The sequence below is a fragment of the Mugil cephalus genome, chromosome 14 (assembly GCF_022458985.1).
Source record: "Mugil cephalus isolate CIBA_MC_2020 chromosome 14, CIBA_Mcephalus_1.1, whole genome shotgun sequence".
Lineage (NCBI taxonomy): Eukaryota > Metazoa > Chordata > Actinopteri > Mugiliformes > Mugilidae > Mugil > Mugil cephalus.
The window spans coordinates 3,118,465-3,137,062 of NC_061783.1; the positions used below are offsets into that span (position 1 = coordinate 3,118,465).

The window sequence follows — 18,598 nt, forward strand, 5'->3', positions numbered from 1 at the left end:
ACGTACAGGAAGACTAGTTCTTTTGATCTGCGAAGGCTTGTGTTATTTGTCAAAAAAAATTTAAAATGAAAGAAACACATATGTGTTTATGGACAAAAACACCTCTAAACATTTGGTTTGCAGACTGTCATAAAAACAAACCCGCATCAAAATATTACGATTGATGGCACATGATAATGATTTTAAACCCAGCAAGATAGATGGGCACTGTAAACAGTGGGAAACTGGATAGTTTTCAAAAACTTAAAGATAGCTGCCATTTAGAAAATCAAGACTTCCTCAGACATCTTCAAATTAGAGCTCATTTCATCCGTGACATAAAAAAACGTCAGAGGAAGGCAGTTCTGATTTAATTAACATTTTGATTGACGCATAAAAATCTAGACTAAACCAGAAATTGATCACCCGAATCTACTCATGTTTACAGTCATTCCACTCTCTATGTTAAATCCAACTGGGAAAAAGAAGCAATAAGAAGAAATATAACCATTTCTGAAGATGATTACTTAAACATTTGTAAAACTCAAATGAGCACCTCAAGTTCTTTTTATTGGAAGGAATTTTCGTGGAAGAATGTGATTCAATTTTTTATCACCCCCAAAATCAAACAGCTTCAGAGAGGCCGACCAAGTTATGGATGGTGCTGGAGAGAGTGTGGAAACACTGAGGCCAATCATTTCCATATTTTCTGGGAACGTCCGATTATGCAATCTTATTGGCGAGATGTAGTGGAGGAAATTAAATCAATAGTAGGGTTTGATATTAATCATGATTTTTGCACAATTTACCTTGGTAACATCTCCCCCATAATTAATGTTACCGATAAATATTTAATTAAAAATAATGCTAGTAGCCAGTAAAAAAGCTATTACACAAAGGTGGCTATCAACAGAGTCCCCATCAAAAGAGGAGTGGATTAAAATTCTTAAGGAAATATATGTTATGGAAAAATTTACTTTTTCCCTGAACATGTGCATGGACAAATTCACTACACACTGGAGGAAATGGACAGCTCATTTCATTTAAGTGATCTCTCTCCACAATGGGATGCTATTATTTACTACCTGTTTAGTTGTGTTCTGTTCTTTATTTTAGTAATTTGCCCTCTTATATCTTATTTGATGTACTCTCTCAATGTTTTTCGTACACTCTGCCCAGTTTTGATGTGGAGAAAAGACTATGGACAAGTGGAACAAAAAGGACTGAAATGTTCCTAAACCCCAGAGCTAGCTCTATCTCTCAAAACTGTACATGTTGTCATTATAATTCATCTGACCTCTGGTTACTTTTTCTCTTTGTATACTGTTAAATAAATGACTTTATAAAAAAAAGGTAAAAAAAAAGAAAAAAAAGAAACACATACGTGTTTGTAACCGATTTTTGCTTGTATGCATTGAAGATGTCATACTCAAAAGGCCTTAATGGGCGGGCGTTTGCAATGAGCATTTTGCTACGAACACTACATACAGTGCATCTGGTTCTTGTGCATAACTGCATGGCACAGTCCCAAATAGATTCTGCTGTTATGCCCATGCACAATGTAGATAAATCTCCCGTTTCCATTAAAATGAGCACTTTTCAAAGATTATCTTCAATAAACAGCCCCATTAACCCCCACTGCCCCTCTCAGTGGCATCCCCCCATGCTGCCCTTTCCTCCACTCACCATCGTTATTGAGGTCCATTTGTCTGAAGATCTTATCCGTCCTCTTCTCTGGCGTGGATTCATCCTCTGGCATCTTCATCACAGATGACACCATCTTGTAGATGGCCTGAGAGATGCAAGGAGAGAGAGAGAGTGAAGGAAGGAGAGAGACAGGGTGGGTGGCTGGGTGGGTGGTGGCAGCAGAACAGAAAGATAAGTGAATTCCAGCCAGCAGGGACCCATTAAGGAGACTCAGCAGGAGAGAACTAAAACACAACTGAACTGAAAAATAAAGTCAGTGCAGTTTTCAGGATGCTGATAAACAGCCTTTCTCAAAGTCCACATGATTCACTGACATTTCTTACTCCTGATGCTAAGAGCTGCTCCCCAGGCAGCTTTTCCACAAATACCCACGCAGGATCTGCACGGCTGTAGAATCAAGCCATCACACCAAAGTGACATGAATGGCATATACCAGCAGGTCCAGGAGTCTTACGAGCGGAGCTTACAGTATTGATCTGATACGTCTTTATCTGTTGACCGATACGAGCAGCTCGCGTCCCCTGGTAGCATTAAATTAACCTCTGCGAGTGAGCACGGAGAAGCTCCAAGTATCAGCTGGCCTCGGGCACGGAACTAAAATCAGCTTACGTGCCCATTAAATCTCCTCCATTGGGAGTATAGGATGTAAAACCGACTGCAGATCGGTGTCACAGCAGCACCCTCAGAGAGGAATGTAGCTAGGAGGAAATAAGTCCTCTGAGATTCTTCAGCTCTCAGCTCTCCATCAGGCTCTTACCGTCTTTTCAGAAAGGTAGAAAAACACCACATTCAACGGAAGAACGCACAAGGGTTATGCACACTTTCTTTTAGCTCAAACTGACAAATACAAGCCCACCGGTTCCAGGTTTGCATCCTTTAGTGTGCTTATCCTCCATGCTAGGTGGCTTTGATTAATGTAAGGCGTACTATTATTTGCCTCCCAGGACACATCAATAAAGTTGGCTTTAGACAATGTTGTGAGTCACAGATTCAGATGATACTGTCATTCATTCTTGATGTGACTTAACTGAGACCCATGACAGACTGCAAGTTGGTCAACCAGCCAATCACAGCCCTGCGTAGCGTCATCAAGAAGGAGATGCTACCGGAAATGTTAATTTTAATAAGAGCGCATTGGTTTTAGATTGGAAGCAAGACAAACTTCCCAGCCAACACATCTGATTATGCGCTGGCAAAGATCTACTGGGCCAATCAAATCGTTTCTGTGGCCTTTGTCTACTGATGGACAGAAGAGTAACAGCAACAAAAGCAATACACACCACCTGAGCACTAAGGAGTTGGATTTGTTTGCTACGAAATGGCTCTGATTGGACTATCCAGGACTATCCAGTTGAGTGCTGATGTATTTTTTCCTGTAATGAACCCCAAATAGTGTATTACAAAACTCATATTGTGATAAGAATTGAGTCTGGCTATGAGATCGACTTTTTGCCCTCTTTGGGTTTGCACTTGTGTTTGTTTGGGGTCCCTTTCCTTGAGTAGTCCACATCATAACAACGGCAGGCTATGGTGGCTTCAGAAAAGCCTACAAGTATAATATGTCTGTCCTTTAGACTATGGAAGAACCGTAGAAGTTGTTTGCCTACAGAAAGTAAAAAAAACTCCAAACTAATGACCAACCATGATAAAAGAGCAAAATAAATGGACTACAATCTCAACTCATCATAGTTAGTTCAAACTCAAAACACTATGTGATCACCAAATAGCTAACGCCAACTGTGAATGAAAACACATTTAGCATAGTAAACTCTGTAGAATAGAATAACATCCTTGTTGATCCTCCTATACAGAAGAAGAACAGTCCGAAAACCTTCCACTCCCAGAAAAGCTGGTTCTAGACAATTAGTGACATAAGTACAATCAATCAATCAGAAGCTCATTTGAAACCATCTCCATTTAATATTAAAACAACCTTAAATGCAGATTAAGATGTTGTTTGTAGAAGGCAAATGTTTTTCCGTCTGAACGATTCTGCTTCCGTCACAACATCAATGTATATCAGCCACACTCTGAATGGCATACAGCAAACACTACAGTGTACCTGCCCACGTAGGAAAAATAATTATGAAAGAAAAAATCTCCAAACTGAAACCACGCCATCAGACATTTTATAGAAAACAATCATTCAACGTAAGCGTGTAGGTGTAGGTACGGTGACCCTACCGTGCAGAGGCGGTAATCCAGAAAGACACTTTACAGAAGCGACTGCTTGTTATTAATTTGAAGATTTAGAGGCCAGCAGAAAGACATAGATAAAAACGGCAGAGTTTTTCTTTTTCTTGTCACAGTACTGATTACCATTTTAGTATCTTAACAAGGGAAAGTGATTCTGGTGGGTGCTATACACCAAAAATATCTAAAGCTTACAAGGAAATCAATGCTTATTGCAGCAAGATTTACACATAATGCAAGACATGCTGTGACTCAGTAGTGTTGAGCTGGTTGTCCACATACTGGTTAGATATCCAGTATTTATTTAATATCCAGGACAGGCAGCACATTCCTATGTATCCTAAGTTAAGCAAGACACTGAATCCTTGTGTACAGTCACTGGGACTCTACACAAGGATTCAGCTTTGAGTACCAATATAGACAAAAGCACTGCGTAAATGCTTTATATAGTATACATTCCAAGTCATTATACCAGATTTAAATGGTGGTTATTGTGGCAGGCATGTCTATTGATCAGGTTGCGCAGGTCGAAGGTGTGGTCTGTGGCGTAAACCAAATCTGACCTCCTCAGTCATGACAATCTCCGTCAGTGCGTAACCTCATTGAACTTGGAGATAATCCTGGCATTGTGCAGAGTCAGGGATAAACGCTGGTTAAATTTAACTTGCTAATCCACGAGAACCACAAAGGCACGCACACAGAACATGGAATGAGATCTTCAGTCCGATATCTCAGCAGACAAGTTGATTTCCCCTTCAATGGTGAAAGGATTAAATGCAGCACTAATGTTGCGCTGTACTTAACGGCCTCCCTGCAAACTGTTGCCTTAGCCAATACTGCACTCAGCACATTAAGTGTGTCTATGAGAGCCTTTGCATATCAGTACTTGTGCCTCTGTGCACGTACTTAAATGAATGTATTAACTTACATGATTGAAGTGAGTATTTATCACAAGCCCTCTGCCTATTCTGCAGAACTTGTGTAATTGCCGGAAAAATGTAACACGGTCAAAACAATAGGCTTGAGGGGAATCTGAATGTCTAATTAAAATAGTAAGCAAGAAAGCAATCACCTCCCTTTAATAGTGCATCACCTGCACGGTGTGTTCGCTAAAAGGTTAGAGCTGCTTAGAAACCAATATTCATTCTTCTGTAAAATTACCAAGAAAATAATTGTTCTACTTGGTCACCATTATTGGATTGGGTTTGCCTACCGCTGAAGGTTCTGTATTATCCGACACCAATATGTCAGCAGTGGATCCTTTAATTTCTCGTCCTCGCGAGTTGGAGCCACTTTGGATCAGATTTGTGCAAGCACATCTTTGGCATTTTATGCTTTGTCGCTGCTTGGAAACACCTATCCTTGACAATGTTTGAATTCTGTTGTCTGATACAAATAATTTGGTCAAAGGTTTGTTCCCCATCCCGCCCACTGACTATGAGTAAAGATTGCTCATTTAGCTTCTAACTTAGCCCCGATAAATTACATTTTTAATCAATATCATTTTCTTGCAAATATGAAAAGCAGAAAATTGACCTGAACGTGACCTGATGTCAGCAAAATGATCCCTTCCTCACCTGTACAATCTCCAGCATTTCATCGCGGCTGATGTACCCGTTTCCGTCCAGGTCGTACATACTGAAGGCCCATTTCAGCTTCTGCTCCAGTTTTCCCCGAGACGTCACGCTCAGGGCGATGATGAACTCCCGGAAGTCTATCGTCCCGTCGCCGTTGGTGTCAAACGTTCGGAAGACGTGCTCAGCGAACTTGGAGGCGTCACCATAGGGGAAGAAATTGGCGTAGATCTTCTTGAACTCCTCCACGTTCAAGGTTCCGCTGGGGCAATCCTTCAAGAAACCCTGAGGTAAGGGAAAGGTAAGATGTGAGGTGAGATGTCCTTTAACACTCTCTTTCACACGCTCGGATAATGTAACACGTCTTCATGACATAAGTTTTACATAAGTGGACACTCCTTTATAACAACAAAAAAAAAAGTTCATCCAGTTCCATGTAATTCACAGGCTGTAGAAGTAGTTTCTGAAAAGAAGCTTAGTCTTGGACAGCTGAGAGCAAAAGCTATCTTCTTTTCAAGTCATCACATTAGATAAAGGCATTGTGGCTGAGAAGAAAAGCAAGGTAAAAGTCACGTCAGTCTCTGGTATTGTTCAGCAGAAATACAGCTTTTTTACCAAGACCTTTAAGATAGAGCCAGTGAGCAGACAAAATCATTGTCCCAATTCGAAGTGTGAAATTACCTTTCAAACATCACATAAAATATTCACACAAGTGAAGGTAGAGATTGGACATGGATGTTTTCTTCATTTTTTTTCTTTTCCATTTTCTGTGTATTTAGCAAAACCTTCAGACACAAAGCTCCGATTTATGACAAATAAATCTCCCCCTGCAAGATTATTTATACAAATTCTCACATATTTAGAGTACCTTAACATACTGTGGAATATGCTGTGATATGTCCAGCATCCAGGGGCTGTTAATCTGGTGAGAGTCGTGACCGGTCAGTATGAGGGTACCCGTGGTCACAGGTCAGAGGGTGACGGCTTAATGTGTACAGCTGTTATTCAGGACAGCTCACGCAGATGTTCCATTGGTTTAATCCACACATGAAGCCATATAGCCAGTACACACGTCCATGTACGCAAGATAAGATCGTTCACGTGGTCAGATCCCTGTGACGCTTTGTAATGCCAAGATCTAATCAGTTCTGCCCAGTAGAAATTAGACGTACAATTTCTCCACAAATATCAGATTTGTTTTTTTGAGAACTGACATGACCTCTAGTTTAAAACACTGATATGAGAAGGTGACAGTTAAACGCCTAATTTAGAATGTGCCAAAAACTGCAAGTCCATGAACGACCACTTGAGACTAGCTACGAAAGTGAGTCCCTCCCAATAGACCTCCATCTTAAAATGTTCAACTTTATTGCAGAAATAAACATGTTCATCATGTTTATCCAACAAAAAAGAAGGTTAGTGTCCTCAGTCATTGCAAGTGTACAGTCACTGTACATGTGCATACTGGTCCTGAACACAGGAATGCAGCAGGGCTGTGTACTCAGCCCAGCTCTCTTTACACTCTTTACACAGGACTGCTGTGGTATCAATCTCACAAACATGATTGTGAAGTTTTGTGATGACACCACCATGCTGGGTCTCATCTCAGACAATGATCCTCCAGCACCTAACAGAGTGGTGCTCAGACAACACCCTTGTTTTGAACACTGGTAAGAACAGGGAGGTCATTGTGGACTAGAGGAGGCCCAGGAAGACAGAGCGGACTCCTATACTCATACAAGGCGAGGCAGTCGAGCATATCAATGACATCAAATTCCTGGCCATCCACATCACATCTGACCTGACCTGGTCTGTGAACACCTGTTGAAGAAGGCTCTTCTTCTCAGGAAGCTTTAGAAGGCTGAACTACTCACAAACTTGTACAGGACCACAGCAGAACCTGTCCTCTGTCTTGGTGTGACAGTGTGGTATGGGAGCTGCACGGCACTTAGCTTGGGAGTTAAGAACTGCACAGGGGATTGTGTGACCATGTGACCAAGTACTGCTAACGAACAAAGTTAGCATCTTCAAGTCTTTAGCATCCAGATCTCCCCTCAAATGTTGATGGAGACCAAAACGGAACCGAAAGGAGAATAGATACTGGATTCCTGTCTTTCGCATTGCTAGAAACATGATGCTAATGTCGTTAGTACTGCTGGATGTGAAAATAGTCAAAAGTTTGCAAAAAGATTGTTGTACTGCCTCCAAATGACAAAACAATCTATGCACTGAAGTTCAAGTAGTAGCACAATGTTATTCATTATTAAAAGATCACATACTTATTCCAAATGGTACTTTGCTGTGTTACATTACTATTGCCAGCCCATGAAGTGTTCAAACTGAATACATTCAAAATATAGATTTGTAAAAGGACCAAATATAATGACTTGGTAGGCTTACTTCCCACCAATGTCTGTACTCAGTGTGTAGTGTGTACCTTGTACCACTCCTGCAGCTCGTGGTCGGAGAACTCTGTACTCTCCCGGAGGTCCTGCAGCATCTCTGGCCGCAGCTTGCTGTTCTGTTTCCCCATGGCAACGGGACGGGACTCTCGGTTTCCTTGGCGACAACAGCGGCTATACTGTAGCTCTGGCCCGGCCGCTTTTCACACCTGTCAATCAGAGATAAGGGAACAGGAGCAGGTCAGCACCAATTAAGGAGAGAGGATGTCGAACTCTGGTGACGAATGGGAAGTAAAATGCAGTTGGTCAGCAAACAGCGGAACATGACTGGGACCGGCAGATAAAAAAAAAAAAGGATTCCTCAGGCAAGACTAAACACAGTAGAAAAACTAATTAAAACGTTTTTATTTCTTCTATTATCGGCCAGCGGCATTAGACAGGAATTTAGCTTGCTAAAGTAACATAAACAAGCATTATAAATTATTACCAATTACCACTAACAAATTGATGAGTTGTCCACTCACTTGACTTACTACTTTTTTTTAATCTTTTTTTGTTTTTTTGTTTTTTTAATGAAATCAAACAGGGCTTGTGACAGTTCTGCTTCCCAATCCCCTGGACACGAGATGTTATGCAACTCAGCAAGTCCTTAAACTGCCGCATCGCAGTCACAAAACATAAAATAATCCCAAACACACCGGCTGACGTCAAGCACTAGCCCACTGATCACATTTTTATGGGTTTATCTGCCCAGCTGTGTGTTTGTGTGTCAAATCAGCTGTGTGTTGTGTGTGTGTGTGTGTGTGTGTGTGTGTGTGCATGTGTTCAGATCTCCTAATCTTCATCTCAGCTCAACCTGCCTGGCAAAATGCGATTTCAGTGATTTAAAAATGAAACCGTTACTATGAGATGGATTACATAACATCTTGAAAATTATGGGAATTCACCTAGTATTATGCAGTTATGTGGTTGATTGCTATGATTTCTGTTATGGATTAGAAGAGGCATTTAAAATGTAAAAACCTGAAAAATGTGCTTTACTTTATACCATAATAATGGCTTAATAATCAATTCTTTTTTCCCACTATATACCGTGACTGCTTTGAATAGAAAAAGTGCTTTGCCAACTTTCCTGTTTTAGACAGCTAATTAGCTTGTGCTCAGCCATCAAAGTGTTTGCTACTGTTTGTGTGTGAGCGTGAGTAAGTGTGTGTGTGTGTGTGTGTGTGTGTGTGTGTCTACGTGTGTGTGAATGGTAATTTAAAGTACAAGATCAGAGGGTTATGAAACACCTCCGATGAGACTCTCTGACCCTTCCGACCTCCAGTCTCGATCGTGATGGGTAATTGCACCAGCTGCTTTGTGTGTACGAGAAACTGAGCACAAGCACAGGCCTGCTTGCATTCATACGAACCCGAGAAAGCCTCAGCGTATGCGTGACAGGTACGAGGTGGACGGTGTCTACGCTGCAGGTGTTCGGCACCGCAGAGCTCCACAAACACAAAAACACACACACACACACACACACACACACACACAACCATCTGTTTGCTGGGCTAACAAAATTTCAACTCAGATTAAGACCCTCATTGTGAAGGCATTGCTTGTACACTAACAGTGATGCCTGCAGACAGTTCCCAGACTACTGGAGAGAGAATTGTAGCCATCAATAATAATATTCTCCTCTGTGTTTGGAGACTGGTGAAACTTGCACACACAGACGATTAGGAAGTAATATAATGGCCATTTGCCACCTGGCATAAAAACTGCACTTATATTCAGGCTAGAGACACTGTGTGGGGCCTGGTTGTTGGCTGAATGGAGGAAAAGGTGAGGAACTGACATTATATCGTGGCAGTACACATCTCATTTATGTTTAGATTCTTGTCCACCACTCCTGACCTTGAGGAAACATAGGATTTACACCAAACTTACTCTGCAGTATAAAAATGATTTGACAGCTTATTGACAAAAAAACAAACAAACCGTCGATTAAAGCTGTCTTGCTTTAATGTTAAGGTTAGGGTTAGGGGTCCTAAAACATAATTGTTCATTTTTTTATCTATGTCTCTGAGTACACTACCATACAGTATTTCATGACATATATCTTTCCTGCTATCATATATATGCTCATGGTCGCAGCACAGGTTAAGCGTGCACTGCTCCATAGTTTGTTCTGATTCTCAATGGACAGATGTGCCATCTCCAGTGTTGTCTTTTAGCCGACACAAGAATGAACCTTCTCTACAAGTTTATAAGAAGTAGCTGACATCAGCCACATTTCCCAGAAGAGTGTACGTTTGTAAGATATGTCTTCCTGACTTCAAACTTTGACCTAGTAAATTACTTGAATGTTTATAGAGGCTGGATTGAGGAAATTCAGGTGACAAATTTTCCTTCCTGACATTTTCATGCTCTGGTTCTGTTTTTAAAATATCTAAATTATGCCACAAAGACTAATTCTTCCTCCTCCTCCTCCTCCCCCTCCTCCTCCTCATCATCACTGGCCCCAGGTACATGCTTATTTGCAGAACTGCTATCATCAAAAACCTTAGACAAAATGCAGTTCTGCACTAAACTTGTAACCAGCTGTGGTCATCACATTACTGCTGTCATCATATTAGAGACACAACAAGGCCAAATTACAACACTGTCTTAAAATCCTATTACATACCTGTACACCAATATTCTGACACCAGTGAACAACCTGAAATGTGCCTTTGCGTTTTAATGTGGCATATAAGGAATAAAGTGATCCAATGTTCCACGCTCTTTTTGGTTTCCGCCACTGAGACGCCCAGCAATGCTCAGACGGTCTTGAGCACAATACATAATCTAAGGACAAAGGCAGACAAATTAATTTCTCCTCTAGGCGTAATTGAGCGGAGTCTGCCCTGCTGAAAGCTATATGTGAAATCAGTAGGTGCTCTCTGGAACCAGTAATTTGTAGCTGTGCAGGCTGAGAACGGACTGAGTGCACTGCTGTGCCTTAGATGAGTGTTTGGAAAACACACCGCCGTCACACTTGGAATGACGCACATACGTTTAGTACCTGGTGAAATTAATAATCGCCTCCCACGCTTTGCTATTGTCATTTGGAGAGCACAGCCAAACCAAACAGTCTTTATGTCTCTGTGTGTTTGTCTCTCTTTGTCTCTCTCTCTCTCTGTGTGCTCGTGGGGAGCACGTGGGTTGGCGCATCGGGGGGGGATAAGAAAAAAATTGAAAGAGAGGGTGAGATTTAATTGGAGGGACAAAGATTCTTTAATTAAAGCTAGAGACAAATGCAAACACACAAAGCAAATAAGTGCTTTAATTGGCCTGTGGGTACATTAAATACCCAGAAAGTAGCGTTTCTACCATTGTTAGGGCTGGGATCACGCCAAAGCACTCAGATAAAGAAGTGGTTTGAGTTCGTACTGAAAGGCCTGGGTACCACTTTTCCACCACAGACATTCTGAAAACAGACCTTGTGCTTTTCTGAAACCACTGTGAAAGCAATGGTGCAACATGTAGCAGAATCATTGCATCATCACAACAATGACATTTTTCTGCTCTAATAGTAGTCTGCTATGCAAAAAACAAGCTGAATCAAAGGCAGCTTCACTTGCAGCGTTTCTTAAAGACGTTTCACAGCTCATTCAAATAGCTTCTTCAGTTCTAAGGAACTGGTGGGGAGTTGGAGTTTGATAGGCACAACTATGGGTGGTGCCCACTTGAACCCCGCATGACTAGGGTCTGTTAATGACCAGATACTTACCTGTAGCTGACAGAAAAAGGGTTTGATCTTGTCTTCTTTCCTTGACAAATGGCACTCTAATGACCCTAGACTCTGAGACTAGCACCATTCTACTAATGCAAGAATATGGGTGGACATAGAGGAAAGTTGTAGATTGCAGGAACCTAAACCTAAAATGAAGGAGAGACAAGATAATTCCCACTAGTTTATGCCTAAATTGCACAAAGAAGAGCCATGGAGCAGTACAAATTCTCTACAATGCCCCAAATCAGCTGCTCAATGAGAAAGTAAGTCAGGTTCACTTCCCCATTGATCCTCCTAAGTCAGAAGCTGAAAAAATGCTCAACACCTACCAGTGGGCATTCTGGAGAAAGTGTCTAAGTTAGTGGAAATGTCGCAGATCTCCAAACCATTAAAGGTCAGCAGAAACACCGTGGGTTGATTAGAGCATTAGAGTAGCATAGGGGCAAAGACAAAGAGTCTCCTCCAACAGCAGGAAAGTATCTGATTGTTAAAAGATATTCATATTTAGACCCCTGTAGAACTATAGAAGCTACTTGACTGAGTGGTGAAACGGCATCAAGAAACTCTGCAAGTCTAGTTGCCCTTATTACAGCTTTGGCTTTTGGATATAGCATGATCTGTATGACTTGAAGAACCTTCACAGGCAGTGTTCCTTTTATAATTTTATGGACAATGGACACATTTTCCATAGTTTTTCCCATGAGCATCAATGTGATGTACTTATTCTTGGTAGAAAGGCTCAGAATTAGACTGAATTAGGCCCCAGAACCAGAACAGAAATGAGATACAATGAGAACTGTACTTTGTTTGCATTTGTGGCATGTTGTCATCATAGAGGGAGTTATTAAGGCTCCTAGTCCAGTCATATAATCACTCATAGCTTTCTTTCACCTCCTCTCTGCATAGCTCTGTATATGCCTGACAAACAACAAATCTGAAGACAGACTGTGAGTGTAAACCGACAGGCACGCTGTCAGCATTAGCTACATCCATACAACAAATTCTATTCTAACACACTGACCTTTTCACTGCACTCACCACTCCTAGATTTTTTTTTCCTTTCCTCACCCCAGCTGTGACCCCTGAAAGCTCTCTGAGCACTTCCCAGTACGTCTGAAAATCACAGCATGGTAAAAATACTTCTGTCCTCACCACCCACACTTCTTTTAATTCCAGTGTGGCCCACAAAACCCAAACCCTAGTTCCAATCCCTCCAAACAGTCTCTTTATCGTTCATCCCTTCATCCTGAAGCATAAATCACTAATCCATCTCCCCAGTCTAAGTGCCCGGCCCTTGTTAGTTGTCGTCGTCAGTAGACGCGCACACATGCACAGGCCCTAAGAACATCTGTTCCAGAGCTGCTAAGCGGGTCACCGACCTCCGGACTGATCATCAGTGCACAGAGACAAACCATGCAAACCAATGTCAAAACAAAAACAGAACAAAAGAGAAATTGAGCTATGGAGAAAAAAATTCTGAGCAAAGGGAGAACAGTTAAACCAGAGAGATAAATTGTGTTATTAAGTGGAAGAAGGTAATTTAGAGTCTCAGAAACTGTGAGACAGCCCTTTTCTAAAAAATAAATGGCTGACAGTCTTTTAGGTACTCAAAAGGTCACTGAACTACACTTAAGACCAGCAGTTTTGACAAACTGCAGCTCCACTGTGTTTCCAAAAGATGACAGCCAGCAGCATTGTCGGTGCTACTCCTTATTTTTATTTGGTTTTTTTTGTTTGTTTTTTAAAATTAAAAATGAAACTTAATTTACTAATCACTGCAACAATCTCTCTGATAACCTTGATAGCTGTTTTACCAAAAGATTGACGGAAGTGTTGGTATCGATTTTGTCTTCTTCTGGAAACAAACAAAAAAAAAAGTCTATAGATTGCATCTGTCAGAGATAGATGAAGTGATGATGGCTTAAGTTCAAGAACAAGACCGCACCCCACGTCATTCTATTTCCTATGCTTACCTATAAAGTTGTGTCTAAATCCCCCTCATCTCGGTTCTCAACCCCCACCTCCCCATTCTTCTATTTTCTTGTCTTCCTCTTCCAACTTTCATTTTACAGGAACCAGGGGACGAGACATCTAAGCCTCTTGAGATGTGCTCCCACCCTGGGTCATATTCCCTCTGTCCCTCTGCGTCTGCAGATCATCCTCCATTCCACCCCCTTATTCCCTCCTTTCAATCCCTCGACCCCTTCATCCGTTTCTCTGACATCTTATCTACCAATAAATTTCCTTGCATCAATCAGGCGTGGTCTGTGCTCGTGAGTTCCTATGTAAGTCTTATACTTTGCAAGGGAAAGTAATCTGATGTCTGGTATTTTAATTATGTCAGTTTTACACCAGCAGACAGCAGACACATCACATCTGCTCAAATCAGTTATCTTGACAGCAGTTGTTCGGCGTTGGAATTACTTTGACGATGACTGTGTCTTAGATAAGAACAGCGTCTTGTAGTATAAGTTGATACAATCTCACCAAATTTTAAAGCCTGTCTGAAAAGCTTGCAGAAGACGTTTACCTTGACACAGTAAGTGAGAACACCCAGACCCACTTTCCCCAGGTAAGGCTTCATGACACAACCCGAGACAACGCTAACCCCACAGGGAACAATTGCTCCCAACGGTGAACACATAACTACTGGTTAGTAAATAACCAAGTTTTATTTATTTTTTTCCTGGCGAAGTTTTAAAACCTACTAGTGCACCTACATTGCACAAAAAGTTAAAATAAAACAACTGGCCATCTGAATGTTAGCTGGCTAACATAGCTATTGGTGTATCTGCATTACCAGAGCTAATGTTAAGCTAACACTAAGCTAGTCGTTGATGGGCAGGAAATGACAAACACTACAGACATAAACTAGCTTATAATATGATACACTTATATTATCATCATGTCAGGTTTTTTCTTTGTTATATTTTTTGTGGCAAATACAGTTTATGTGACCTGGATGTCTATCTGTGTGGGTTCATGCTATAGCTACATTAGAGTCACAAATAAAATCTTACTGTGAAGTTATTATTTCAAAGCCGCCAAAATATTTTTTCTAAAGTTGCCAAAAACTGTCAACTAGAATTTTTGAACAATCAGCACGGTTTATCAAATGCTAGGCTTTCTTTTTTCCACTTAAGCTGCCAACATTTTGCACCAACATTATAATTGGATTTTTTCTAATAAGGCCATTTTATTGCCCAGAAACCTCCTAAGTACCTCCCAGCACATCAGTGTATACTAAAAGTAATTGAGTTCTTTGAGTTGCATAAGCTGCTCCTTGAGGAGTGTTTCATTGCAGGTTTGGTGAAATCCTCCCACACCAGGCTGAAAAGATTTCTCTGGGTGCCAGTGTGAAATAAAGAATATTAAAAGCATATTGACTAACTGTGGAGGGAGGAGATGCCACTATCAAAGCTGGATGATAGTGGCTGGCCAATATCAGGTTTTTATTAAAAGGCCTGTTACTGTAGAACGTTAACTGCGATAAATTGGAGCCAAGAATGAGATGGAGAGAGGGAAATGGGGGGAAAAGGGAGGCAGGAGGAATGTGAGAAACAGAAAGCCATACGAGAAAAGATAGGTCGAAAGTCCAATTTAACATTGTAGAGAGCCAGTCTCTTTCTCGACTGTTTAATGTGCTTATAAGATGAGAAAATGCTGCCTTCATATCGCCTGCCAGCAGCTCAGTCATTAGGGAGGAAGAGGGATGGAGACAGGAGAGAGGACTGGGCGAGCAGAGAAGACGACAGAGGGAAGGGGGGTTGAAGTGGGACTAGAATAAAGCACACTGAACTGGTGCAATATATAAAAGAAAAGCAACAGATGAAAAAGACAACAACTAACGGCCAACACTGATGTCTTTTTTCTTCACTAGAGTGTTTTCTGCCTGCCGTTGTTGCTTCTTCTCAAAGAGCAGAAATCTGAGAGGCCACCTGAGAGGCTTAGCTACTTATACCTTTCATCCATACTCAATTTCTTTCTTTCTCCGCATCCTGCTCTTTGTGCTTTTATCTCACTCGGCATTTCCTACCCAAATTGTTTCTACCCAACAATTTGCTTTCTTTTCTTGGAGCGTCTCTCTTGGTGATATGCTGTTCCTTTCTGTCACACTGTTTGTCCCACGGCTGTTATAGCTGAAGATTTGGAGTCTAAATTATTCCTCTTTTTCTCTATCTTTTGATGGTATCTACACTGGTATAATCCTTGAAGTGCTGGTGCAATGGAACTAGAAGAAAATGTTGTCCTTGTCAACATGGACTCATGCTTCCACTTTACTTCTAGTGCTATTGCGGCAATGTCCACCCCTCCAGGAAATATAAACTAAAGCTTGGGACACAAAGACTAATTGAAAACCTCAAACTGAACAAGCTACACTGAAATACAGGTGTCACCAGCGTGCACAGCCCTGTGGTCTTCGACATGTTCAAATACACCATTCAGCTGAGCACATGGCCTGGTGTCACACTGAGGAAGTAAAACTGGCCAAGTTTTGTGTAGTATTTCGTTTTCTCTTGTTGGCTGCTTTTATTGTATTCTGTGTTGAGGTTTGCTTGTCTTGTAAGAGAAGATAAGACATGCCTTTATTCATGCCAAAAAAGATATATTACAAACAAACAAGGCAGTGTTCAAGTAAGAAAATATGGAAAATGAGTATGCTTATATATATAAATATATGTATATATTCACACGTCTACTGTTGGCAAGGATGCCAACATGTTTGCCTCTATCAAGGTTAGGTGGTTAGGTAGGACACAACGGGCTGAGGAAGGAGTGGGCAACAAAAAGTATTTAATGAAAACCAAACAGCTGAAGACGCTGCAGAGGTGGCAGGCAAATCCAAAACACGAAGAGAGAAACCACAAGGAGACATGAACATGGACAGCAGAAGCTACAGAAAACAAAACGCCGTTATAGTATAACTGGTACTAAAACTGCTTCTCAGTATGGCACGTCTAGCAATTCGTTCTCACAAGCGCACATGTATATACACTGTATATTCAAACACCAGTGCCAAGTACTAGGAGGGGTAACCCACTCTACTGAGTCACAACCGATGATCTGGTGCAAAAAGTGTTGCAGCTTGGAAATAAAAAAAGTGAGTTCCATGTTCCATGTATGTGGGGTGTATGTTGAAACCCCACCTCAAGTCAGAAATGTTAAAAACGTTATGTTTCAGTAAGGACTGTAGTAAGACAGTGTCGAGCTGCTCAGCGGTGAGTAAGCTGCTTATGAATGCATTTTATTGGGGGAAGTTATTGGAAAGAGTTTGCTAACCACTCTGCAAATTCATTGATTGTAAACTGCCAGTAGTCCGGGTCAATGGGGTATGTTCCAGAACCACATGTAGAGAGCAATCGTCTCTACAAATGCTGTAGTTAGCCATATTGCAAAGGTTAAGAAGCCATTCTTTGCCACTGCCAGCTGTCAAGAACATGTGCCAGGAACTTCATAACCAGCAGCGAACAAGATGGCACAAGTTCCTCTGTGAGCTACTACAGTTTCAAGGAGAACTGATGAAAGGTGCTGGAGCGGCTTGATCCGACATCATGGTGTGCTACCTGGCTAGATGAGTTGACAGGGGTAAAAAAAAAAAAAAACTAGTACACTCTAAAAAAATAATTCCTGTTGGTAGTAGATGTAGCTCGAAATCAAGAGCTTTTTTCTTCACTAAAAAATAAGTTTGTTAATGAGTTGATAACTTGTTGGTCTAAATAAACATAAATGAAGTAGTCCCAACGCAATAGTACGTGAATTTTCAAGACATCACTGCCTTAACTCAACATAGAGGTGTATTCAGTTAGCACAACTTAACATTTATTTTGACTTAGATAATTAAGTTATTAAGTTTGTACTAAAAAATAAGGTAACAATTTGCATGAAGAGTTCTGAGTAGAATGAAATGAAAGGAACATAGTAGCTCAGGAGGTAGAGCGGAAAATGATGCGAATCTGTAGTGTGCAGGGTATTCCTAAGAAGTAAGGCTAAAACAACACAGGGTTGTAATATTATCACCTTGATACAATGGTAAAATTACCGGCAAACAAAGCAGACACATAAATATTAATGTTGCAAACAGTCTGTCAGACTCTGGATCCATCTCGATGGCTCCTTCACCTGATGATATTCACTACAGTCTTATCTCCACTTGGTTTCCACCATCTCCAAAGGGAAAGGCGTGGCTCTTTAAGCTGCTGAGAGCACTGACGAGAGTGCTCCAATATAATTGCTTGTTGGTGAAACTAAAACGGTAAGCTAAAAGATGCTAAAGCATAGCTAGTGGGATCTGTGGTGATAATTCATTGATTTCTCGCAGTAACTGACCTAAAATAAGTGTTCTTCTAGGTATAAATAATGTATCAGACTTTAAGACGACATTTTCCATCAACTTCCATTCCCCCCTTGCTCCATATTGAGTCATGAGTGGGAATGGCTTTTGCTGACTGCTGATCAATACCGAAGAACTTATGTCTCAAAATTCATGTGTTTCCATCTTCAGATACAGAGAGGAAAAAATAGACACGCTGAAGCAAAGGAGGGGGACAGGAGGAAGGATTGATGAAGACACAGAGTTATTGAAAGAAAAGACTTTAATGGAGTGGTTAAAAATAAGAATGAGGACTGGTCCTCAGTGTGGAGCGCTCTCCCGCTGCAGAGAGGGTTTTCAGAGCATGTCCAAATCCAGATAATAACTCGCTGTCAAAAGGAGCACACACTCAACCCACCCTGTATTACCGTATGATCTGAAATCTTCCCTCTTTCATAGAACATGACGAATTGGTATAAAACGCAGGAGAGACAAGAGGAGCATGTGATGAAGTAACACGGAGGGTCACATAAGTGCAGGAGGCTTAAAAGGCTTATGCGGTATTCGCTTTAGGGAGACAGGATGAGAGAAAAATAGAAAGAAGTTATTGGGGTAAATCAGTGACGTCTCGGAAACCATGGAACCATGGAAAATAACTACTGTGGTGAAA

At 41.2% G+C, this 18,598-nt stretch overlaps 1 protein-coding gene across 1 annotated transcript in view; it reads right to left on the bottom strand.

The window, feature by feature from the left end:
* Positions 1-18,598, bottom strand: part of LOC125020205 (hippocalcin-like protein 1) — a 38,659-nt gene that overhangs the window by 3,214 nt on the left and 16,847 nt on the right. The window contains exons 2-4 of the mRNA XM_047605513.1: positions 7,891-8,064; positions 5,457-5,738; positions 1,666-1,771 (exon numbers count right to left, since the gene is read on the bottom strand). Coding sequence (XP_047461469.1) covers positions 1,666-1,771; positions 5,457-5,738; positions 7,891-7,986 — 484 coding nt within the window. The 5' untranslated portion in view covers positions 7,987-8,064. The remainder of the gene's footprint in view (positions 1-1,665; positions 1,772-5,456; positions 5,739-7,890; positions 8,065-18,598) is intronic.